Source organism: Triturus cristatus, chromosome 4_1, assembly GCF_964204655.1.
Source record: "Triturus cristatus chromosome 4_1, aTriCri1.1, whole genome shotgun sequence".
Lineage (NCBI taxonomy): Eukaryota > Metazoa > Chordata > Amphibia > Caudata > Salamandridae > Triturus > Triturus cristatus.
In genome coordinates this window covers 69714252-69740548 of record NC_140585.1, presented here as the reverse complement: position 1 = coordinate 69740548, position 26297 = coordinate 69714252, and the positions used below count along the sequence as shown (strand labels likewise).

The following is a 26297-nucleotide window of genomic DNA, read 5'->3' as shown; positions in this document are numbered from 1 at the left end:
CCCCCTCTGCCGTTCCAGGCTCCCACCAGAGGGGTGAGAGTACTGGCCCCCTCTGCCGTTCCAGGCTCCCACCAGAGGGGTGGGAGTACTGGCCCCCTCTGCCGTTCCAGGCTCCCACCAGAGGGGTGGGAGTACTGGCCCCCTCTGCCGTTCCAGGCTCCCACCAGAGGGGTGGGAGTACTGGCCTGCTCTGCCAGTGCTTGTTCGCAGCCGTCATACTTTCACCAAGGAGGCTTGTACAACAGAGGAGGAGAAAGACAACATGACCCGGGCGTAGAATCTGCTGGATTGCAACCGCCTCTCTCCAGAACAGGCCAGTGTCTGAAGCCTGCGGAGTCGCCTTGTGGCTTGACCTGGAGAGAGAAGACGGACTTCCCTGTCTGTTGAGAACTGAGGAGCGCCTGCAGAGGGGCGTGACGGGATCCTTGGGAGACGTGCTCATGGCCAAGCGGACAGGAGGGACCGGCGAGGGCCTGATTAGGATCTTGGCGGACAGGGTTACTCAGTCAGCAACATGAGGGATATCCTGTCCGCCAAACTACAATTTCATTATATCCTATGGAATTTGTGGCTGCCAGCGGCCCACGCAGGGGGCCACTCAAACGGGCGGCCCTCTAGTGCCATCTGGGCACCAATCCACCCCCCTCTCTAATGTGGGGACTCAGGGAGGAGTCCCCCCCCCCTCCTTGCCGGTGGTGCGCTAGGCGCGTCACTTCCGGCGTGCTGAGGATTGGGAGAAGGTATATAGGCCTTCCCCCGCCATTCTGGTGTTCTCTGTTGCGCCAGACACGCCATCTCCCACATTACCACTTACCTGGTGCGGGGGTGGCAGGCAAGATGCATTGAATGTTGTAATGTTTGCTTTTCGTTGCAGGCGGAGTTACAGGGCAATCTGGAAGCAGATGGGTACAGAAGGGCACAATAGGGGTGCCAGAGCCAAATCCCAGGTGCCTCATGGCAGGTTCCTGGAAAACCAGTTTTCCTTGTAGGTCATTGTCCATGAATACAAGGAAACCATCGAGTTCACCATCATCCCGACTTACTCCGTGCATGTAGGGCTGTAGTTACCTTCCTCCGTCCCAGAGGGGCGATGAGACAGCCAGTACTTCCACCCCGGCATGGTGGGGGGGGGGGGGGGGGGGTGACTGCAGAGCTGCACAACTCTCTTAATTATCTTTCTAGCCCTTATGATCGCAGAGATACTGCTGGTTGAAACAGCAGCCACCCCAACCCTAAACCGACCAGTCACCAGAGGCAACTGGTGTCCCCGGCATCCCCTCGCGGATGCTTGGCCACCAGAAACTCTGGACGGTGACCAGTCGATCCCAAGAGGGGCACACCTGAAGTTACGGTGCCTGTGAAACACTGCAGCGGAAGCTGGCCGTCTGTGCCCGACGGTCCCATAAAACAAAAAGTAAAGAGACCAGCTGAACCCTTAACTGGTTCCTAAACATCAGCCAACTGGACTGTGACCCCAACCAAACACCACAGACCTGATCAGGGATCGCCTGGACCTCGCCAGCCGGAGCATTCTGTGGCCAAGGGGTCTTGTTGGGTGGTGGGTTTCCGAGAACGGGTGTTGTATAATATATATGTAGAGGCACAGAGAGTGATAAGCTGTGTATCACAATGTTTGCGTATGGGGGAGGGCATTAATCATGTGCGGCGCCACTTTCCACGGCCCATGTTGTCTCTTCCACGGCCGGCTTTAGCGCTGGTGGCGCCCAGTGCGACAAGTGTTTTTGGCACACCCCCACCCTCCCAATGACCTCCTACTCAGATTCCCTCACTGCCGCTCGGCAAACTTGCCCCCACCTCTCCATAACCCGCTCTCACATACATTCGATGTGTTTTAAAGCGCTAGTAAAGTCTGGCTGTACTGATAAGACCGTTTATCTACCCAAAAAACACACTTTTCAGCAACATTAGGAATAGATCAATGAAGACTGGGGAAAAACCATCACGTCCGAACCTATTTTACGCAGGCTGCAGGGAGGTCTTTGATGTCGGTTTGTAACGGTCACTTTTCTGTGTTAAGGTTGTGTCTTATGAACTGAGGTAACAAAAGGATCTGTGACAAAAGCCGCAACCCACTGAGCTATCCATATAAAATGCAGATCTGTGCCGCAGGCATATTAACCCTCTTTGCTGCTTTATGGCGAGTCAAAGCTGCCACTAGACAAACTCCGATCTCTCTCTCCAGCAGGCACATTAATCACAAGAGTTATCTTGACATTTTTATTGCTGCCTGAAAGCTGAACCCACAAGAAACTCTGCAGCACGTGCTTTTAAATAGTAAGTTATTGCTGACCACAGCGTCCCCCTCTCTCCCCGAGGTCAGTGCCCCCCCCTGAGGTCCGCGCCCTGTGCTGCTGCACTGGTCACACAACCCTAAAGCCAGCCCTGGCCTCTTCCTTCCCTCAATGGCAATGTACAGCTTTATTACTGCATATAGCTCTTAATGCATGGTGTATGGCAGGCAGTGTAGTCAGGGTTTGTTTAGTAGTGACAAATATGTTACCAGAACTAGGACACAAAGGGTTAAACCCATTGACTGAAACAAACTGTAATAATCTGTCTGTTAGGGGAGCACCTTTCCTTTCAGGTCACTGCACCTTGCAGTCTGAGGCACCAAGCAGCGTTTACTCGCGTCAGCAGCGCCCTTCTGTGTAAATAACAGCCCTCTAGTGTTAAATGTGTGACCTTGTGCGCGATTATCGCACTAACTCAACCTTATTGGCCCACAATTATGTTCACTGCTATGGCATCAATCTAGATTGGTTTATATAAATCGGGCTTAAATCATTTTTGGTCGGTCGTCTTTCAGGTGCCAGGTACAGCAAAGTGTGAATCCCAGAATCCTTTGCTCCATCCTGAACACTCCGGCCAATCCCAGACTCAACATGCGCCCTCAGGGCGGCAGGGGTCCTCGGAGCAACACACACGGGACCTGGGGGCAACACAGACGGGCAGTCGGAGCAACACACACGGGCAGTCGGAGCAACGCACACGGGCCCTCGGAGCAACGCACACGGGCCCTCGGAGCAACGCACACGGGCCCTCGGAGCAACGCACACGGGCCCTCACAGCAACACAGGCCCCAGGACAAGGTAAACTCACAGCTAGGGCCTGTGTGAGGGACTGGAGCCTTCTCCCACCCCCAGAAGGAGCAGTACTCCAAGGTTTGTTGGCTGCTGAGTCCAAAGCGGGTGTCTCAGCGGCTGGGATGTGTCCCCCAATGTCTGCCCACGCACCAGGGGATCTTTGCGCCGCTGGAGCGCCTTCGAGCTCAGGACAGAGCAGTGCGCGGGCGAGCTGCGGACAGAGCAGTGCGCGGGCGAGCTGCGGACAGAGCAGTGCGCGGGCGAGCTGCGGACAGAGCAGTGCGCGGGCGAGCTGCGGACAGAGCAGTGCGCGGGCGAGCTGCGGACAGAGCAGTGCGCGGGCGAGCTGCGGACAGAGCAGTGCGCGGGCGAGCTGCGGACAGAGCAGTGCGCGGGCGAGCTGCGGACAGAGCAGTGCGCGGGCGAGCTGCGGACAGAGCAGTGCGCGGGCGAGCTGCGGACAGAGCAGAGCAGTGCGCGGGCGAGCTGCGGACAGAGCAGTGCGCGGGCGAGCTGCGGACAGAGCAGTGCGCGGGCGAGCTGCGGGCAGAGCAGTGCGCGGGCGAGCTGCGGGCAGAGCAGTGCGCGGGCGAGCTGCGGGCAGAGCAGTGCGCGGGCGAGCTGCGGGCAGAGCAGTGCGCGGGCGAGCTGCGGGCAGAGCAGTGCGCGGGCGAGCTGCGGGCAGAGCAGTGCGCGGGCGAGCTGCGGGCAGAGCAGTGCGCGGGAGAGCTGCGGGCAGAGCAGTGCGCGGGAGAGCTGCGGGCAGAGCAGTGCGCGGGAGAGCTGCGGGCAGAGCAGTGCGCGGGAGAGCTGCGGGCAGAGCAGTGCGCGGGCGAGCTGCGGACAGAGCAGTGGCGGGCGAGCAGAGCGCGGGCCAGCTGAGCAGTGCACGGGCCAGCTGCGGACAGAGCAGTGCACGGGCCAGCTGCGGACAGAGCAGTGCACGGGCCAGCTGCGGACAGAGCAGTGCACGGGCCAGCTGCGGACAGAGCAGTGCACGGGCCAGCTGCGGACAGAGCAGTGCACGGGCCAGCTGCAGACGAGAAGTCATTGCCCCACCGCGGAGTGTGCACGCTTCTTTCTGGGAATAGCCCGTGTGGAAACGAACCAAGCTTCCTCTTTCACTACACACAAGCTTCCTCTTGTGCGCGATCACCGAAGGCGCCCAAAATGTGGGGGGGGGGGGGGGGTTGTGCAAATAAAGCAGGGCCTCTAAGAGGGAAGTGAACCCGGAGTACCAGTACATCAAGCGGTAGGAAAGCCCGTCAGTGGTAAAAAGCGTATCAGTTTCACTGGAGCACGGATCCCGCCTGTTGTGGTGATGAGAGGTGGGACCTGGTCTCGGGCCCCAGAACCCCCCAAACATCTCTGTCAATGTGTCGAGAGTTCCTTCCACTGGGACAGGCGTGTCATTCCATTCTCCCTTCTATGAGCTTTGCAGCCAGGTTACAAGACCCGGAGCATGCTGGGGCATTGCCTCCGAGGGGAACATACCCCAGCGCTCCCCTCTCACAGGACTCACTGTGGTAGTCTGCCGCACTTCTTGCACAAATCATTGTTGTCAGGCGTGTTAGTTCAACTGGATCACCTCAAATCAGGATCCTGGAATTATGCGATTGTAAGGCCATGGCGATTTTTGCATACTTGTAGATTTGCCTCGTTTGCCACATAATCCATTATGTGTTGCATAATCAGCTGATGTTAACAAAAAAAACCTGCTTCCAGCTCAAACGGTTCAAAAGCTACTAAAAACGCAGCCGCAAGGGTTGCCGCGCAGTTGAAGACCCTTTTGCAAAGCTGGACTGGGCACTTTTCTGTGGCGTCCTGCTGTATTTTGGTATGAAACGGGTACTTAAGAGGTGCAACTAATGCCTAGACAGTGTTAACAAGGCTGCAATGGTCAACATAATTGAGTAATACTATCAAAATAAGTGCCTCATAAAGCCGCAGAATTTGCCATTTCTTGCCGCATAATTTACTCTACTCTGTCGCATAATTCCAGTGGCCCTGCCTTAAGTGAACCTGGGATACAGAATGCATTTGGGTTCTGAAACGAAATCCCTGGAATGGGGCATTGTGTCCTCAGAGCCACAGAGTCATCTGGGAACATAAACCATGGCAGCTGTATAAACAAGCATTGGTAATGCATCGGTTTTGCCTATGTGACGAATAAAGTACTGTTTTCAATCAATTATCGTCTGGCAAGGTTGGATTGGAATTAAAAATCGCCCCAAGCTCGCAACAAAAAAAAAGTGGCCCACATTTGCGTATTGCCTTTCCGCAAAACAGTGCTTCAGCCTTCAGCAAAGTTTTATAAAAAAGAAGTGGGGGGATGGGGGTGGCGGGGGCAGGTGTCTGACAGAGGAATGTTTTCGTAACTTTACATATTGGTTCACACTAGTGAAAACACACCTGAAAACAAGTGAGGCCCATTCTGCTCAGGGCCCCTGCCCCGCTCATTATGCATCCATTAATGGGCCGGCCCAGCGAGAGAGAGGGAGTGACACCTCTGCTCGTTGATAAAAGGGAGGTAATGGCCGCCCATCTGCCGCCAGAAAGCCCACTCGTGCACCCACTGGGCCGCTGGCGGCTTCCAGACACAGACACTGCCGTAATCGCCCCCCAGGCTGCCCAGAAAAGCAGGGTCAGGAGTGAGTGGTGAGTGAATATTAAAAAATACCTAGCATCATAGGAATAAGATTTTTTATAAGCCTTGGTGCTGATATTATTAAAAATGTGGAGTGGAGGTGTGTTGTATTAATGTACAAAACTTCCTGTGTGTGTCAACATGTTTCGAAGCCTGCTGCTTCTTCTTCAGGACGGGTACACAGATCCCTACCCTACTCACATGTATGGTGTGACAATGTCAAAACTACCAGTTTTACGTGTAGACCGACGCTACAAAAAAAAAAAGGGACACAATGGTCTCAATATTTAAGTTAAACGAAATTCCTTATTGCAATTTGTAGTCTTAGAAGCCACTGGCCTCATGAGCCTGTGAACGAGAGGGACCCTGTGCACATTGCACTATTCACCGAAAAGCTGTCTCGTATGATGCTAGGTATTTTTTAATATTCACTCACCACTCACTCCTGACCCTACCTCTCACTACCTCAACACACCACACATAGTGATTATATCAGTGCTCCCACGTATTCGTTGGTAGTAGCACGTCGCATTCCGTAGAGGGATGCGAAGACCCCTATGATGAAGCATGACACCAAGGGCCCTTTTGGTGTGTGAGGGGTATTTAAGAAACACGATGTGCTCCCTACCTTTGTAGGAACACACTTGTCCTATGATCAACCTTCATTTTATTGCAATCTCCCTCAGGTGGAGCTTTCTGTTCATCAGTAATTGTAAGGGGAGGCGGAATCCACCCCAGGTGTTCGTGTCAAACACCAACTCTCCACTCCCTCCTTGGTTTTCGTCGATGCCCGGAAAAGCAGCCTACAGCTGGAACTCTGATAACGGCCCCTCGGCCGTTGCCTGAGTGCCCGCCTTACCTATCCGACCCTGTCGTCTGACAACATGGGAGTGGAGAGGATGTGGCGCAGCTGCCAGAGCTGCTGCCCGAGAGCTAGGGATCCGGTTGGAGTCTCGGTGGCAGCAACATCCTGCGATTTTATGCAAATCACTTAATCTCCCTGGCCATAAATTGTTATATAAATACGATGCAAGAGTAAAAAACGAAGAGGCAAATCTTTATGAAAAAAATAGCTCCACCAAAGCAGATGTTAACAGTAATTTGGTACGGGGAAACTGATGAGAAGCAGAAGTGGAATAAGCATTGGTAAATGCAAGAAAATATGCTATAGCCATTAGAAATGGAGGGTAAGTACGTAGCACACACAGGGACCAATGAGAAGCCAGGAAAGAGAGGAGGCGGGATCAATGTCCCTTTTAAGTTTATATAATAAACAATCGATTTCTCAAGCACAGCGCAAGCACTGTCCAGGCGAAACCTACAAAACTGCCTCTGTGCCTGGCCTAATTTTTCTTTCAAGCATTCAGGCAACAAGATAAATATGTAAAAATAGGATTTATTTAGTACATATCATAAAAATAACTGTCTCTTGGAGCTCAGAATGTGTGTAATTAATAATTCTCTCTCCCCTTCAAAGATGGATGACACATTTGTCACCCAGCAGCCACCAGTACCCCAAAGACATTATCAGTTCTCTACCCATTGGCTGCTAAGGACTCTCTCCAGACTCACTGCATCGCAGGGTGAGTGCTCTCAGCAGCATCTCCAGGCCTTAGATCGGTCAAGCGGTGGTGGGACGCTGGGCTCGGGCGGGGGGAGGGGGTATGTGGACTTTTCTCTCTCCGCCTGCTCTCATATTAAATAAGAAAAGTGTCCCTTGGGCTGGACGGAGCGCAGCGGCAGGCCCAAGTTTTTGGACACCACTTGGAAATGCACTTGCCACAAGAAGCTCACTCACCACTCAGTGCTGAGGACGTGCACTTACCGTCACCGGGTCTGGTATGGCTTCGGACATCTCCACAAAGTTTGCCATCAAGTACCCACGGCAGGCCCGCCACAGGAGCCGCTCGAAGGAGTTCACCTTCCATGGGTGGATCACACCTGCCACGAAGCTGCAGTATCGAGCGAGAAAAGGAAAGAGAAACAGAGAGACAGAGAGAGACAGAGACAGAGACACAGAGACAGAGACACAGAGACAGAGACACAGAGACAGAGACACAGAGACAGAGAGACAGAGACAGAGACACAGAGACAGAGAGACAGAGAGAGACAGAGAGACAGAGAGACAGAGAGAGAGAGACAGAGACAGAGAGAGAGAGACAGAGAGAGAGACAGAGACAGAGACAGAGAGAGAGACAGAGAGAGAGACAGAGAGAGAGACAGAGAGAGAGACAGAGAGAGAGACAGAGAGACAGAGAGAGAGACAGAGAGAGAGACAGAGAGAGACAGAGAGAGAGACAGAGAGAGACAGAGAGAGAGACAGAGAGAGAGACAGAGAGAGACAGAGAGAGACAGAGAGAGACAGAGAGAGACAGAGAGAGACAGAGAGAGACAGAGAGAGACAGAGAGAGACAGAGAGAGACAGAGAGAGACAGAGAGAGACAGAGAGAGACAGAGAGAGACAGAGAGAGACAGAGAGAGAGAGATGGGGAGAAGAGAGAGAGTCAATGGCACAGCGAAAATCAACTCAAACTGTACAATTATTTACAGAAGATAAACTCCTAAAGGCTAAGATAGGACATTCATTTCTCACCCACAGTTGTCCACTGCAAAGCTCGAAACAATTTTTTTAAGTGGGCTAGAGAAGGAAACTACAAGGAGGGATTAGAGGGGCTGAGGGTCCTTGCGGAAACCAGCTTGGAGAGGGAGGGGGGGGGGGGTTTGAAAAACCCCATCTGATGAGATGGTTCCTGTGAGGAGCTCAGATGCTGCCCTGGTTCCAGTCTGGGCATACTGAGCGGTGCCCTAGTTGGGTCTCTTGCTTACCGCAGGTGAGACCCAGCCAACAGTACTGGGTGCTTCAACTGGATAAACAAGCTACTCCCTCCAGGCGCTTGATTCTCAGGGTAAGGAGGACGAACGCTTACCCCAGGAGGTGGCGTGCTTAGAAACGTAGCTTCATAAAGACACAGTTAATAACACTAAACCATGTGAATGTGCAGCCAGTGCTATAGCTTCAAAGACAATAAAGAAATGATTAACGGGGAAGTAAAACAAGACGTACATGAAACCGAAGGCGTGAGCACCTGAGGCGTGGATATGGCCGCCAAACGTCTTGGCAGGGTGTCTATACGCAAGGCCGTACAGAAAGGGGACACACTGACTATCATATGGACAAGCATCAAACGTGTTGGCTAGAGGGTAAATCGATTGCTCAATGCTGGGGTCTCATTCAATAGATTTTACTACAGTCAACATTTACATCTTGGCGGACGGTTACTCCTTCACAGCGGTGACGGATATCCCGCCTGCCGAAATACAAATCCCATTATATCCTATGGAGTTATATTTCGGCCAGGTCACCAGCTGAACTTCCATCTACCCTCAAGACACCTGTGCTCCGCCTCACTCGCCCTCGCTCACGTCCCCTGCGTTCATTGTAGCAGCAGCGGCCGCTCCTTCCACATCGCCGACAAGACCTGCAATGACCTCCCCCTGCACTTCCGATCAGCACCCTCCCCGGCGGTCTTCAGAAAGAGACTCCAGAGCTGGCTCTTCGACGCAGAAACCGCAGCGCCCAGGTACACCTGGTGCGATAGCGTTGTCCTATAAAAATACCGATCGATTTCCTGAATTGAAGCCGCTTTGGGAATTAAATGAGAGAGAATGGGGGATTTGCTAGTTGTTGCCCCGCCAGACTCTGTTCAAGACAACATCTGGCAAGGATCTAATGGGTCTCTTAAGGGTTTTGAAAGGGGGTGGGGGACTGGGGTTAACAAAACAAATGGGTCAGCGCCTACAAAGGCACCCCCCAAACTTTAGTGGCCTGCACCTCGAAGATGGGCTGGTCACAGTCAAGAGGTTCAGTTGGCCTCACACCCAAGGGAAGAAGTGTTCACAGATTTGGCCGATCCTACCTGGGTAATGGGATTTAAGGCCCAAGCACACCTTCAGAAACCTGGAGAGAGTCTCCGGCCAATGGCATACAATCCCAGGCCCGGAGTAAAAAAGAAGAAACCTGTGCGCTTCGGTGCTTGGTGGGAACAGACACTAGACCCTGCGACAGTGCCGGCTCGCCACAAATGTCGGCAGGAAAGCGTCTCTTCAGCTCCATTACCGCAGGTGATGGTCTTTGTTGCCCGTGTGATCCTGGTCAGCTGGCTCTTGTGCCGGCCCTCCTTCCAGACAGAGGTCTGCTCCCCTCCTCACTGGGCACTGGCTTCATCTACTAGCGGTCAGTCACAGGAGCTAGGCTTATCCGCAGCGCGTAAGTAAGAGCCACCAGCTGCTGGTGTCCCTTTGAAAGATACCTTCCAACATCCGGTGTGCAGGCAGCCGTGGGTAGGGGTCAGGGGCACCACTATGTATGCCACTTTGGAGCCCCTGGTGGGAGGCCACAGCCATTTAAACTGCAACAATGGTTTAAAGTTTAAAATCTTGCCTCAGTCAGGAGTAGGTGCACCCTTGGTCTCCGACCTGATCTTGGTGGACTTTCCCAGGCACACAGTGTCAAGCCAGGCCAGTAATATCTAGTACAGGGGTTCCCACCCTGGGGTGCCCGCATCCCCAGGGGGTGCAAGATGGCATTCAGGGGCTGTGCCAAACAGGGAAAGTGTGCACTGTATGCAGAATAGGATTCCTAAAGGACTTTAGTAAGGGGGTGGGGAGGGTGAACATTAATCAAACATTTCCTTGGGGTGCGGGGTATAGGAAAGGTTGGAAACCCCTGTTCTGAGCGACCCTTGACCCCAGGGTAGGTCGCTCCCCTGTCCTCACAGCGCCACCAGATCCCCTGTTCTGCCTTCTCCTTTTGCCTGCATCGCTGCCTGTGCCCCAAGTGCCTGTGTTGCCGCTTGTCTGCGTTCGCGCTCCCCTTTTTTTCCTTCTGTATCCCCGAGTGCCTGCATCTCCTGAGTGCCGTCCCCCTTGCCCTCCCGCCGTCTCCCCCTCGTTTTTCCTGTTTTTCTGCGCCTTTTTAATTTTTCTAGGCCTCCTCGCCTTCGGAGCCTTTTCCCGCCGCCGCTTTTTTGCCGCTTTTTTCCCCTACCCGCCCTCCTCCCGCCTCCCAGCTGACCCCGCCTCCCCAGCTATCCCTTAAATGGCGGCCGCTGCGAGGCCGCGCAGCGGACGTGCCGAAGGCGCGCCTAAGGCAAGCCCGTCTGCGCCCGTCCGCGCTCAGCGCCCGAACCCCGGGCCCCCGCGCCCGACCTACGACTCCGCCACCCTCAACCCCAGCCGCACTCCGGGCTGCTACCGCGCCCACCCTAAACGGACCCACGGACCCTTCACCTGCAACAACTGTCACTTCACCTGCCCACGGACCAACACCGCTCCCGTCAAGAACAACTCCCCCGGAAGCAATCTCCACTGCATCCTGGTCAACACCCGATCCATCCACAGGCACGCCATCGAACTGTGGAACCTCATCAACTCTACGAACCCGGACATCGCCTTCCTCACCGAGACCTGGATGAATCCCTCCTCGGCACCCGACATCGCCATAGCCATCCCCGACAGCTACAAAATCATCCGGAAAGACCACACCAACCGCATCGGAGGAGGCATCGCCATCGCACACAAAAACTCCATCCGCATCTCAACCAACACCGACAACTCACTCCCCGACGCCGAACATCTCCACTTCACGATCCACAGCGACCCCAAGACCACCCTCAGAGGCACCCTCATGTACAGACCACCAGGACCCCGCACCAAGTTCAGCGAAGACATCGCAGACTTCGTCACCCCTCACGCACTCTCGTCCACCGACTACATCCTCTTAGGAGACCTCAACTTTCACCTGGAGAACCTCACCGACAACAACACCACCGCCTTACTGGACAACCTCACCAACCTGGGACTGAATCAGCTAGTCAACACACCCACCCACTACGCCGGACACACGCTCGACCCCATCTTCTCCTCCAGCAAACACATCACCTTCAGCCACACCACCGAACTCACCTGGTCGGACCACAGCTGCGTCCACTTCATCTTCAAGAAGACCACTGTGCACCACCACACCCAGCAACCGCCAAGAAGACACTGGACTCGTATCACCACGGATCAGCTCGCATCAACCCTCTCCCAGAACCGACCCACCAGCACCACCGACCCAAACGAAGCCGCCAACAACCTCACCAACTGGATCTCCGACTGCGCCGACCTCCTGGCCCCCCTGAAAACTCAAGCCAGCACCAACAACCACAAGAAAAACTCCTGGTTCACCCCCGACCTCAAGGACTCCAAGAAAGAATGCCGCGCCCGCGAGAAGACGTGGCGCCTCAACCAGACCGAAGAGAACATGTCAGCTCTCAAGGACGCCACCCGCCAACACCACCAACACCTCCGCGCCGCACGAAAAACAGCCTACCGGAACAGACTTGACAAAAACGCCCACAACAGCAAGGAACTATTTGGCATCGTCAAAGAGCTCTCCAACCCGGACGCAGAAAACAACTCCATCCCCCCCCCCATCACAGGACCTCTGCAACTCCCTCGCGACCTTCTTCCACCACAAGATCACCGACATATACAACAGCTTCCCGACCACCGACATGAACCCCCCCCGGAACCCGATACCGACATCACCACCATCCTCACCTGGAGCCCATCCACCACCGAGGAGACCACCCGCATCATGAACTCGATCCACTCCGGATCCCCATCGGACCCCTGCCCGCACCACATCTACAACAAAGCCGACGACATCATCGCACCGCACCTCCGAGATGTCATCAACACCTCCCTCACCACCGCCACCTTCCCGGAGAGCTGGAAACACGCAGAGCTCAACACCCTCTTAAAGAAACCCACAGCAGACCCCACCGAACTCAAAAACTTCCGGCCCATCTCTCTCCTGCCGTTCCCCGCCAAAGTGATTGAGAAAATTGTCAACACTCAACTCTCCAACGCCCTGAAAACCAACGACTCCCTCGACCCCACACAGTTCGGTTTCAGGACCAACCACAGCACCGAAACCGCCCTCCTCGCAGCCACGGACGACATCAGAGCCCTGACCGACAAGGGTGAGACCGTGGCCCTCATACTCCTGGACCTCTCGGCAGCCTTCGACACGGTCTGCCACCGCACCCTGATACGACGCCTCAGCAACGCCGGCATCAGAGGCAAGGCCCTCGAATGGATCATCTCCTTCCTCTCCGGAAGGATTCAGAGTCCGCCTGCCCCCCTTCAGATCCACAGCCACGGAGATCATCTGCGGCGTACCTCAAGGATCCTCCCTCAGCCCCACTCTCTTCAACATCTACATGACCCCCCTGGCGAACATCGCACGCAAACACGGACTGGACCTTATATCATACGCCGACGACACCCAGCTCATCTTATCACTCACAAACAACCCCACCTCAGCTAGGACCAGACTTCATGAAGGAAGTGGCGAACTGGATGACAGACAGCCGCCTGAAACTGAACGCCGACAAGACGGAGGTCCTCATCCTCGGCCCCACCCCCACCGCATGGGACGACTCCTGGTGGCCCCCCGCCCTAGGCAGCACTCCCCAACCCACCGACCACGCACGCAACCTCGGCTTCATCCTGGACTCATCCCTCACCATGACCAGACAGGTGAACTCGGTGACCTCAGCATGCTTCAACACCCTCCGCATGCTCCGCAAGATCTTCCGCTGGATCCCCACCGACACCAGAAAGACCGTCACCCACGCCCTCGTCACCAGTCGCTTGAACTACGGGAACACCTTGTACGCGGGCATCACCACCAAGCTGCTGAGGAAACTCCAACGGATCCAGAACGCTGCCGCAAGACTCATCCTGGACATCCCTCGCCACCACCACATCTCGGGACACCTGAAAAAACTCCATTGGCTCCCCGTCAACAAGAGGATCACCTTCCGACTCCTCACCCACGCACACAAAGCCCTTCACAACCTCGGACCCAAACTCATCAACAACCGCGTCTCCTTCTACACTCCTCCGCGCACTCTACGATCCGCCGGACAGGCCCTGGCAGCCGTACCCCGCATCCGCAAAGCCACCGCCGGAAGATCCTTCTCTTTCCTGGCAGCGAAGACCTGGAACTCTCTGCCCAGCCACCTTCGCGCCATACCTGAACACCTCTCCTTCAGAAGGCAGCTCAAGACCTGGCTCTTCGAGCACTGACCCCCCCCCCCCCCTCCCCAGCGCCTTGAGACCCTTTATGGGTGAGTAGCGCGCTTTAAAAATGCGAATGATTGATTGATTGATAGCAGGTGGCTTGTTTCTCACAGCTTGAATGGACCAATCACAGCGCTCAGACAACCGGGAACTGGCAAGCACAGTACATAAAGGGGCGGAGGAATGTCACAGGAGAGCAGATACTTGTTCTAAGGAGGAGGGGTCAATGATGCACCCCCAACTCATAAGGAGAGCACCACATGCGTGGCCATAGGTTTGTTTGCAGGTTTATAAAGCGTAGACCACGTCATAGCTGATATTGAATATGCTACTCACCAGTATGCATCTGTTCTTGGCATGTAGGGCTGCTGACATTCATATCTGTGCATAGATCGCCGCCTAGTGTTGGGTCCGGATGTTTGCACGTTGTTGTCCTGGAAGAGTCTTCGAAGTATCCTTGGATAGGTGACTCCTCCCCTGGACTACAGTGCGCATGGGCATCCTCTCCATCCTCAGATTGTTTTTCGCCATTGTGGCAGTGATGGAGTAGATACAGAAAGTGATGACCATGCTTGCAGTAATTCTGAGAGCTGCAGCTGCGACAGGCGCCGGGGAGGAGGGAGGGCGATATGAATGTCAGCAGCCCTACATGCCAAGAACAGATGCATACTGGTAAGTAGCATATTCAGTTCGAGGCATGTGGGCTGCTGAATTCATATCTGTGCATAGAATACATAGCAGTGCCCTCTATTAGCGGCGGCTACCCGTGCCAGCTGCAGCGGTCTGAAAAAGTGTCTTGAGAACAGCCTGTCATACAGCTGCCTGCTGTTTTGACTGCACATCTACACAATAGTGTTTTGTAAATGTGTGTGTAGTGGACCATGTGGCTGCTCTGCATATATCATGCAGGGGAATATTTCCTAGGAAGGCCATGGAAGCCCCCAACTTACGTGTTGAGTGGGCTCGTGGTGGAATAGTTAATGTGCGTTTTGCCTTTTGATAACAGATTTGAATACACTTAACTATCCATCTGGCTATCCCTGCTTTGGAGATGGCGTTACCTTTGTGGTGTGGGGCAAAGGCAACGAACAGTTGTTTTGTCTTCCTGAATGGTTTAGTCCTGTCGATGTAGTACATGAGGGCCCTCCGTACATCTAGTGTATGTAGTGCCCTTTCTGCAACAGTTTGTGGGTTTTGGAAGAAAACGGGCAGTTCAATAGTCTGATTCATGTGGAACTGCGATATCACCTTGGGCATGAATTTGGGGTTGGTACGTAGTATGACCCTGTTGGCGTGAACCTGAATAAATGGCTCTTGAACGGTTAGTGCCTGGAGTTCACTAACTCTTCTGAGGGAAGTGATCGCTACTAGGAAGGCCACTTTCCAGGTAAGGAATTGAATCTCGCATGAGTGTAGAGGTTCAAAGGGTGGACCCATGAGGCGTGTGAGGACCAAGTTGAGGTTCCACATTGGAGCCGGTGGGTGACTAGGTGGAATGACTCGTTTGAGCCCTTCCAAGAATGCTTTGATGGCAGGCACTCTGAATAGAGAGATGTGCTGCCTGGTTTGCAGATAGGCTGATATTGCGGTCAAATGGACACGTATAGAGGTGTACGCCAGATTGCATCGATATAGGTGTAAGAGATAACAGATGATGTTTTGGATGGATGCGTCCAGCGGGTTGACGTCATTATTACCGCAATAAATGACGAACCTTTTCCATTTGGCTGCATAGCAAGCTCTGGTAGTGGGTCTCCTGGCCTCCTTGATGATGTCCATACAGTCAGGTGGCAGGTTGAGATAGCCAAACTCTAGGACTTCAGGAGCCAGATCGCCAGATTCAGCTGTTGCGGATCTGGGTGCTGAACCTCTCCATGGTTCTGCGTCAAATGCGCGGGTTTGATCCGCAGCCTTTGATGCGGCACCACGGAAAGTTCGAGGAAGGTGGTGTACCACGGCTGGCGTGCCCACGTGGGAGCAACTAGGACGAGTGTCAGGGAGTGTTGTCGGAGTTTGCGGGCCACTAGCGGTATCAATGGCGCTGGGGGAAAAGCGTACGCAAATCTGCCGGACCAGTTCATCCATATCGCATTGCCCTGCGACTGCGGATGTGGGAATCTGGCGGCGAAGCTTTGGCATTTTGCGTTTTCGCTTGTCGCGAATAGGTCTATCTCCGGATGACCCCACTGCTGGAAGTACGGTTGGAGTACTGATGGGTGTAACTCCCACTCGTGTATCTGGTGGCTGTGTCTGCTGAGCAGATCCGCCATCTGGTTGTCCTTGCAGGGAGGTGTTCCGCCATGAGGAACATGTTCCTTTGAATGGCCCACTTCCACATGCTCTGAGCCAGATGAGACAACTGTGGAGAGTGTGTTCCTCCCTGCTTCTGTATGTAGTACATTGCGGTCATGTTGTCCGTCCGGATCAACACGACCTTGTTGCATAGATGTACTTTGAATGCCTTCATGGCTAGGAAGATTGCCATCAATTCCAGAAGGTTGATGTGCAACTTCTTTTGTTGTGTTGTCCATAGTCCTTGCACTGTGTAGTGGAGTACATGAGCTCCCCATCCCTGGAGAGACGCGTCCGCTGTCAGTACTATCTGTGGGACAGGCTCTTGGAACGGTCGGCCCTTGCAAAGGTTTTGTGGATTCCACCAATGCAGAGAGTTGTATGCCCGACCGCTCACCAACACTAGGTCCTTTAACTGTCCTTGAGCCTGATTCCACTGACGTGCCAGGCACTCCTGAAGTGGGCGCATATGTAGTCTCGCGTGCGGGACTATGAAGATGCAGGAGGCCATCATGCCTATCAACTGCATAAACACTCGCGCTGGAAGTGAGTGATTGGGTTTGAATTTGGAGATCAGCAGTTGTATGCTGTTGATCCTCACTAAATTCGGCTGAGCTGTGGCCGCCAGAGTGTCTATAGTCGCACCTAGGTACTGTTGTACGTGTGCGGGCTGGAGATGGGACTTTGGATAATTTAGTGAGAATCCCAGACTGTGAAGAAGGTGAATGGTGCGGGACATGTGGCGTGCACATTGCTGGGCTGACTTCGCTTGAACGAGCCAGTCGTCTAGGTAGGGGTAGACGTGTATATGCTGCCTCCGTAGATGTGCTGCCACCGTAGCTAGGCACTTCGTGAAAACCCTGGGCGCTGTTGTCACGCCGAAGGGAAGGACTTTGAACTGATAGTGCTGCCCCTGAACAGTGAACCTGAGGTATTTTTTGTGTGAGGGGTGGATGGGTATGGGAAAGTACGCATCCTTGAGGTCCAGTGTGGCTAGGAAGTCTCCCTGCTTGAGGAGCGGAAGGACTTGCTGTAGAGTGAGCATGTGAAAGTGCTCCGAAAGAATGTACTGGTTCAGGGGTCTCAGGTCTAATATAGGTCTGAGCGACCCGTCCTTTTTTGGAATTAAGAAGTAGAGGGAGTACACTCCCGCACCCTGCTCGTGGATGGGTACGACCTCTATAGCGCCTTTTAGAAGCATACTTTGCACTTCTTGCTGTAAGAGCGTTAAGTGCTCTGAGGACATAGGACGGCTTCTTGGTGGTATTGTGGGTGGAGTGGAGGTTAACTCCAGACAGTAACCGTATTTTACAATATCTTTGACCCACCTGTCCGTGGTGATGGAATTCCACGTGGACAGGAACCTTTGTAGCCTTCCCCCGACAGGTGTTATGTGGTCGGGAGGAAGGGAGAGGGCGTCACTGCTTGTTCTTGGGGGAGGACCTGGTGTTGCCGTAGCCGCGTCCTCTGCCCTTTGTGCTGGAGCCACGATATCCACCTCGGGTGTTTTTATCATAGGTGAGAATGAGACAAAGTTCATGGTCACGGATGCAGGCTCAGACTGGAGCTTTCAGAGGCAGAAGGCAAGAAGAGTTCGATGACAGAATCAGGGCCTACTTGCCTGGACTGTAAAATGTCATAAGTGAACCATATAAAGCCGGTGGCCTTTCATACTTAAGAATGGAATATCCGGCCTATTCATGGCGGATCTGACAGAGGACATGTTGATGGTGGACGCACATGTGTTTGCGTCTTCATAACTGGAACTGGAGGGAACATACATGTACTTGTAACATGCACATGGAACCGTTGGGGTCCAAGATAGGGGACATAACTGACCAGAAAAATCCATATTTCCACATGTGTATTGCCTTTGTTATATGTTTGTTGTGACCCCTGTCCTCTACCTGCTCCCTTGTTTCCGGGGCGACGAAAGGAGCCGCTCCGAAAGGACTGAGTTTGTAGGGCGCCCATGGACTTTGCAGTGTCCGTATCCTTTTTTATCTGTTCGAGGGTGGTGTCAACCTCTGGCCCGAATAAATAGTCGGGGTTGACGGGCTGGTTCAGTATATTGTTTTGTACCTCAGGCTTGAATCCTGAGATCCGTAGCCAGGCATGTCGTCGCAACATGACGCTTGTGTTTATGGCTCTGGCAGCCGTGTCTGCAGCATCTAGTGCGCATTTGATGGAAGCGTTCGTTAGTAGCTGTCCTTCTCTGATGAGCATTTCTGCGCCTTCCTTGAACTGGTCAGGGAGATGTTGGAATATTTGCTCCAGTGTGTCGTAGTGCGCTCTATCATAGCGAGCAAGGAGCGCTTGAGTGTTGGCTATGCGCCATATGTTGGCAGCTTGGGCGGCAACTCGCTTGCCAGAGGTTTCTAACACCTTGGACTCCTTGTCCGGGGGAGGAGCGTCACCTGTTGTTTGCGAGTGTGCCCTCTTGCGTGCATTCGCTACGACGATGGAGTCGAGTGGTAATTGTCCTCTGATGTAAGTAGGATCCCCAGGTGCTGATCTGTATTTTTTATCAATCCTGGGGTTTATCACTCGTGCCCTGGTGGGTTCTTTGAAAATGTCCTTGGCTGGTTTGAGGACCCCCTTCAACATTGGCAGAGTCTTTACATGTCTTTCGGAGGATGCAAAGGTGTCCATTAGAAAGTCATCTTCGATGGCATCAGAGTGAAGCTGTACCCCATGGTTACTTGCAGCACGTTCGATAAGAGCGTTGAACGCCGCAGTATCCTCCGTAGGAGATGTCTTTGCCCCATAGAGTTGTTGATCCTGTGCGTCGAGAGGTGCACTGGGGTCTGCAGGGTCGCCCCAAGTTTGATCAGGGTCCTGCTGGTCATCAGGGTCCGTGTCTACATGGTAGGGGACTTGGTCAGCCATGTAGTCCTCCAATGCATCTGTATCGGAGCGTGTGGGGGAGAACCGGTGTGGATCCTGGTAGGATGAATGGAAGGGTTCATAAAGGAGAGGTTCCGATTCTGCAGGCAACTTCCTTTTTAGTGGGATCCTGAAAGGGTCCAATGGCTGCTCCGAAGTTATCCTTCGGTCGTGGAGAATCATCCTGCCAGTGTCGGCGTCAATGATACGTGTCGGAGACGTCTCAGCAGGTGTGACCGTAGGTTGGGTGACCCGTGTTCTGAGTTGGAACATTTTTGGGATTGTCGACGGAGGCAAGCCGAAGGTAATGTTGGTCGGCACCGAAGAGGCTGCTGGAGCTCCGATCGAACCGGAACCCGACGTGTCCTGGAGGACAGTTGTGGTTTTGCTGCCTTGCGTCGCACCAGGTCGTACTTGGGGCGCCTTCGAGGCTTTGGCACCGGCCAGGCTCGTAGAGGCGGCCGTAGATTTTTTCGGCGCCGGTGGTTCATCGAGTCGAGGTGAAGAGATCACCGTCGAAGTCTTCGATACCTGAGGCTTAGGTGTCGTCGAGGGAGCGATGCGGGACACAGCAGGCGGTACGGCCCTTGGTGTCGTTGGTGTCGGTAGCCGAGCAGGTTTGTCGGTGCCGATGGCTTTTTTCCGTTTGTCGACTCCAACGTCGCCCGCCTCAAGTTCGGCACCGAAGTCCCTCTTGGTGCGGTCGGTGCCGACGCGGTGCGCTGGCGTCGAAGGCCTCGATCCGACCAGCGCCACTTTCAGTTTCGGTTTCGGTGGAACCGGAGCAGCTTTCGGTTTCGGTTTTGTGGTAGAGAAACCAGCCTGTTTATGTAGTAATGGCTGCCGCTGAACGTCCGAGGCCGGGCCCGAGGGCGGGGCCGAAGAACTGCGGGATGGGTCTCGGGTAAGGCCCGAAGGCGATCCCTCGACCGGAGCCATAGGCTGTGGCACTGGTGTTTGAACGGTTTGAACAGGTAGGCCTTGTTCATCATTGGAGCTACTTTCTTCGGCCCCTAAGGCCTCCTCGTCGTCTCCTACCTCGGTGTCGTCTTCACCTCTGTGGAAGAGTGACTCGTCTACCTCGTCCGATCCGGGTTCGTGTTCGGAAACGGGACTGGAGGGCAAGACTTCCAATTCCTCGACGTCTTCGGCCTCGTCGAAGAGGTCTGTTGGGGCCGGTGCCGCGTGCTGCGCCTCAAGTCTCGCCGCTCGTCGATTCCGCAGAGTCGTCTTGGAGCGGAACCGGGCACAGGCCATGCATGTCGATTCGTCGTGGTCCGGCGAAAGGCATTTGTTGCACACCGGATGGACGTCGATGTGTGGGTACTTCGCATTGCACACCGGACACCTTTTGAATGGCGTCCTCGATTCCATCGTCGAAGTAGTCGATGGACAGGTAAATGCGAAAAAAGTCGGTGCTGAAAGTTAGTAAATGAACAGGATTGTATCGAACCCCGATCGATAAACAGTACCGACGCAAACTAAAGGCCTTTTGGCCTCGAAAAAATATTTTCCTAACTTGAGCTAAGATAGCACATCCGAACCCAATGGCGGAAAAAAACAATCTGAGGATGGAGAGGATGCCCATGCGCACTGTAGTCCAGGGGAGGAGTCACCTATCCAAGGATACTTCGAAGACTCTTCCAGGACAACAACGTGCAAACATCCGGACCCAACACTAGGCGGCGATCTATGCACAGATATGAATTCAGCAGCCCACATGCCTCGAACACTTGGAAACAACCCGAGCTCAGGCACGCAACGCCCATTGGGCTCAAAGGGCTTCAGCCAACCTCTCCCCCCCCCCGCCCCTCGTGTGTGGCAGCCCGGGCTGAGACAGCTTCCCGGGCACACACTCAGCCGCACCCAAGTACTTCACAGGTCTTTAAAAGACCATTTGCTTTTAAGGTCTCACCTGGCGTTAGCAGCGTTTCTCTTTAGAGAAATCGGAGTTTACCAGCATTTCACAATGTAATCTTGTTAACTTAGACCGGAATTTTCGCTTCTCGAATGGGCACCGTCAGAAGAAGTTATGAAAAGGGGGGTCAGTTTTCTGTTAACCCATATTCATTCGATACCTACTAGCAAGCTTATTTTAGTTCTCAAAACGAGCTAGGCCTTTTGAGCAAAACAATTGATAGTTATTTGTGCACGTGGTCTGTTCAAGTAAAATCTTGGTGCTTATACATAAGAAGTACCCATAAATATCTGGTGTAGTTTGAATCATATATTACTTGGAATTTTATTAAACCTTTTTTCTGTGTCCGTGTGCAAGTGTTTTGCATGCCTCTCAATTATTTTGGTTTTAATTCGCAATCAGAAATAGTCATAATAGTTTTGTTATACTGCTGTCCTTTTGAAAATTGTCAGGCTGTTCGGTCTGGTTCACAAAGACGATCCTATTCCGGTCCATGCATACGCATAAAGATTTTGCCCATACCCTTATTACGGCTAGATTAGATTATACTAATGCGCTGTATTTGAAGGGGGGGGGGGGCTGACGAATTGTTAAATAAATTCCACCTGATGCAAAACGCTGCAGCACGTATAATCCACAAAGTCCTAAAAAAGCAGTTCATCCGTGATGACCCGAGGGCTTTGCACTGGTTATCAGGCAACGAGTCAAATTCAAAGCCTTAATGATCACTTATAAAGCTCTAGATAAACAAGCATTGGCATAGCCAATAGGTCTCGCCTTTGGGACCTTAGAAGTGTTTAGTTATCCAGCACAATATCCTTGGTGCATCAACTGTTGCATGGCTAAACACTTATACGGTCCTAAAGGCGAGACCTATTGGCTAGGCCAATGCTTGTTAATGAGGCTTTGTTGCTTTTTCACCCCTTCTAGGAGCCCCTGCATCTCCACTTTGCCTATTGGTGGAAGAATCAACCCCCCCTCCCCCCCGCCCTAAATTTGGCTCTACTTGCGCCATGTAAAGGATCCTTTACATGGCATTAACAATGGGATGTTGGTGTCTTTCGAGTGTTTAACATCGTGGATAACTTCACGACTACAGACGAGGAAATGGTTCTCATCCCAGGTTTACGGATTGTTAAGGCTTTGCGGTGTCACACTTCACATCTAGTAGCCACACTATCATTACAGCACATCTGGACTACATATCAAAGTTAGAGGTTTGGAGTGTTTGGGTAACTGATAAGGTCAGGTTTAGGGCCAAGGTAAAGAGAGTAATGCTTAGGTTTCGCTAGGTTTTACACTTCTGCTAAGGGGTAAGGTTAGACTTAAAAGAAGGGGGGGGTAACATAAGCATTGCTACTAGGCCTAGGTAAGTGGTAGGCCAAGACTAAGGCCTAGTTTTAGGGTTATCTGTAGTTAGTGAGCAGGTCAGACTACGCTTAATATTTTAAGTTAGCAACAGGGTAAAGCTTGCAGTGCAGTTAGGTGGTGAAGGGACACATATAGTGACATTGTAAACAAGCACTGCCAATGCCAATAGATCTCACCTATGAGACCTCTTAGCTTTGCCAAGTGATTGTAGCCATTGTGTGCCGCATGTCTCATGATGTAAAAAAGCCTTTGACACGTTTTTTAGGCCTGTGCAGGCGGGGCTTTAAGTGGGCCGGGTCTCACCGGGTCTGAGCACCGGCAGTTTTTTAAAGAGGACCTCGAAACGGGTCTCTATCGGGCTCTGTTTTGTGCCCTGGCAAAGGCGGTCCGTTTTTCACGGACTGCAGTGACAGCAGGCACATGATGTGCGCTGCTCACACTACTCACTTCTCACTGGTATTTGGTATTTGTTAGGCACGTTTATCACCCGTAGGTCTCACAGCGCCAGCAGATACTCAGAGAAACCAGGAGAGGTGTCTCGGCGGAGCTAGATTAGCCATGTTTTAAGGATTTTGCGGAACTTCTTATGATCAGGTTCCAATCGGAGATATAGAGGCAAGGTATTCCATATCTCAGGGGCAATTTTGGAGAAGGATCTGCCCCCATTTCTTACTGTATGTACTTTTGATACTGTTAGGAATTAGGACTAGCCTGGCCGCAGTGTTCTGCAAGACCGGACGTTTTGTCAGGTGCTCTTCATTTATGGAGGCAAGTGGTGCATTTCCGTCGTCTAGACGGCTAATGATTAGTCCCTGTACTAGGGGCATGCGCGAGGATAGAGGAATCCAGACTAGTGAAGAAGTTACAGCATGACGTCATGCCAGGGGAGCGTTTTAGGGGAAGGGAAATCCTTTAAAGAGAGTAATTTTCTCTCTGGATTTCCCTTCTCTTTTTGAAACTCGGGAGCAGCAACATTGTTGTGGTGTCACCAGGGCTTTAAGTGGAAGCTTTTTCAATATTATATACAAGCCATACTTGCTGCTTATTTATCTTAAGCAACTAACAACCATTGACAAAGCCAATAGTCCTAACTTGTTGTAGGTATGATGTTCCTTGTATCATATATCTGGATGCAATGACAGAAATAGCAAAATACAAGTCGGGCGGCACACTCTGCTAAGCACAGATTTTTAGCTGGTGTTTTTAAGCCACGCCCATAATTACTTTGGCCACTCCCCTTTGAGAGCCCCCCCTAGTTTTTTCATCCCACTTAAAGCCCTGCATGCAGCACGCATGTGAGCACCTGAAAAATGAGAAGGGTGTTTTCTTTTTAGTTACCGATCAGAGTTGGACTGGAAACTAAAAAGAAGGAGGGACGGGTAGAAGGAAGCAACATGGAAGGTTCCGGTAGGAGAGGCAATGGGGAGAAGCGCATGGGCGAGAGGAACATGGTGGGGAGAAGCAGAGATGTGATAGAACACCACAGAGTGCAGGTTGCAGGTGGAGAGAAGTGCAGGCAAGAGACCGGTGGAAAACATGCACACTCATGGGGTGCTTACAAAGATGAAAAAAAGTGGTGGAAGCAGGGAAGGGAACCAATCAAAAGAGTTGTAAAGCTGTAGCACTCCATGGCAGAGACAAACAGTAGATTGACAAGCTGTGACGGAAATAAGAAGCAGGGAAAGGGGAGTGTCAAGGAAACCCAGCTGGCGGGCTCCAAGCCCATGAATGCTGCCATGAGCCATGACATGTCTCTCAACAGACAGAGCATGAGCGGTATAGCAGGCTCGACCCAAAAGGCCCTTACTGAGGCAATGGTGGCAATGCGGTGTAAAGGGTATAGTGCTGATGTAGTGCGAGCATGCCCTGAAAAGGACTACATGAAGGCAGATGTTGAAGAGGATGACACAGCCTACCACAGCTGGGCTTTCGAAAGGGGATCCTGAGAAGGGGAAGTGGTCGGCTGCTGTGTCAACCATGAACGAGGAACGCCTGCAAGGAAACTACTGCTTTGCGTAAGTGGCATGCTGTGTCTCAAAGGGGCTCCAGCCACTCAGTGCACAAGTCCCTGGCCGCACTCACCCGAAAATACAACTACACACACTATAAACACGAGAAAAGGGAGGGACACCAGCTGAGGGGGGCCGGTGAACAGTTAATGGGGATGGTGGTAGGGAGCCTGAACTGACAGGGGTACAGTTAAAAGAAACCACGACCAGTGACCACACAGTATAGAGTAAAGGGCAGCTGGCACATGTTTGGGGTCGAATGCACCCTAAGGGGATTGCACCTTCAGTCAGCTTATACATGGATGGGTCCGCAGGTTAGAACAAGCATTGGTAAATGCACTAGGTTTCGCCTATGTGATTATTAATACGCTGTTTTTCGTCGCAAGTTGTAGCTTGCAAGTAGGTAAACAGTACAACTTACAAAAAGTTTGTTAAAGTGTAATGACTTGTTTATGTACCAAGAGGCAATATATTGTGCTGTTACTAGTGGTATAGTGCAGGTAAGCAATAGCAATATTTAGAAAGAGGGAAATAATATAATTAATTGATGTAAAAGCAATATGATATGTTTTGGGGAGTTCTGACATTTTGGACCCGGTGCCACTGCACTTGCTGCACCATTTAAATCATGCCCCTAGTGCCTGCTAGATAACTGTGCTTGAGGCTGCCTGTTAAGTAGTAAAATATAGCAATGTTTAGTGGAGTGATGAGAACTTTTGGCCCCAGTGTCACTGCACCTGCTGCACCATTCAAATCATGACCCTGTTGCCTCTAAGGTAACTGCACTTGTGACGGTCTGTTTAGTTTAAAATTTTAGCAATAATCTGGGTTTAGTGGGGTCCCTAGAGCTTTTGGCCCCGGAGCCACTGCACCTGTTGCACCATTCAAATCAAGTCCCTGTTAACTGCACAGTAACTGCATTTGTGACTGCCTGATAAGTAGCAAAATATAGCAATATTAGGTGTTAGTGGGGTGCCTGGAGCTTTTGGTCCTGGTGCATCTGCACCTGCTGCACCATTCAAATAATGACCCTATTGCCTGCTAGAGAAATACACTTGTGACTGTCTTGTTTAGTAGAATAATTTGGGTTTAGTGGGGTCCACAGAGTTTTTGGCCCCAGTGCTACGGCACCTGATGCACCATTCAGATCAAGTCCCTTTTAACTGCAAGGTAACATCAATTGCGACTGCCTGTTTAGTAGTGAAATATAGCAATATTATGGGTTTAGAAGAGAACTGACAACTTTCGACCCTGGTGCTACTGCACCATTCAAACATGACCGAGTTGTCTGCAAAGTAACTGCACTTGCCTATTTAGGAATAAAATATAGCAATAATGGAGGGTTAGTGGGGTGCCTGCAGCTTTTGGTCCCAGTGCCACTGCCACCTGCTGCACTATTAAAATCATGACCCTAACGCTTGCTCGATAACTGCACTTACGACTGCCTGTTTAGTTGTAAAATATAGCAATTTTTGCTGTTTAGTGGAGTGATGAAACTTTTGGCCCTGGCCTAAAGGTAACTGCAATTGTGACCATCTGTATAGCAGAAAAATAGAGCAAGATTAGGTGTTTAGTTGACAACTTTTGGGCCTGGTGCTACTGCACCTGCTGCACCATTCAAATCATGACCGTGTTGTCTGCAAGGTAACGGCCCTTCTGATTGCCTGTTTAGTTTAACATTTTAGCAAGGATCTGGATTTAGTGTGTTCCCTAGAGCTTTTGGCCCTGGTACCACTGCACCTTCTGCACCATTCATACCAAACCCCTGTTAACTGGAAGGTAACTACAATTATGACTGTTTAGAAGTCAAATATAGCAATATTATGTGTTTAGAGGAATTCAGACAAGTTTTGGGTCCGGTTCTACTGCACCTGCTGCACCATTCAAATCAGGACCTTGTTGTCGTACTGCACTTGTGATTGTCTGTTTAGTAGTAA

At 52.2% G+C, this 26297-nt stretch overlaps 1 protein-coding gene across 1 annotated transcript in view; it reads right to left on the bottom strand.

The window, feature by feature from the left end:
- LOC146839549 (V-type proton ATPase 116 kDa subunit a 3-like) overlaps positions 1-26297 on the bottom strand; it is a 137434-nt gene that overhangs the window by 70527 nt on the left and 40610 nt on the right. The window contains exon 6 of the mRNA XM_085650816.1: positions 7577-7703. Coding sequence (XP_085506942.1) covers positions 7577-7703 — 127 coding nt within the window. The remainder of the gene's footprint in view (positions 1-7576; positions 7704-26297) is intronic.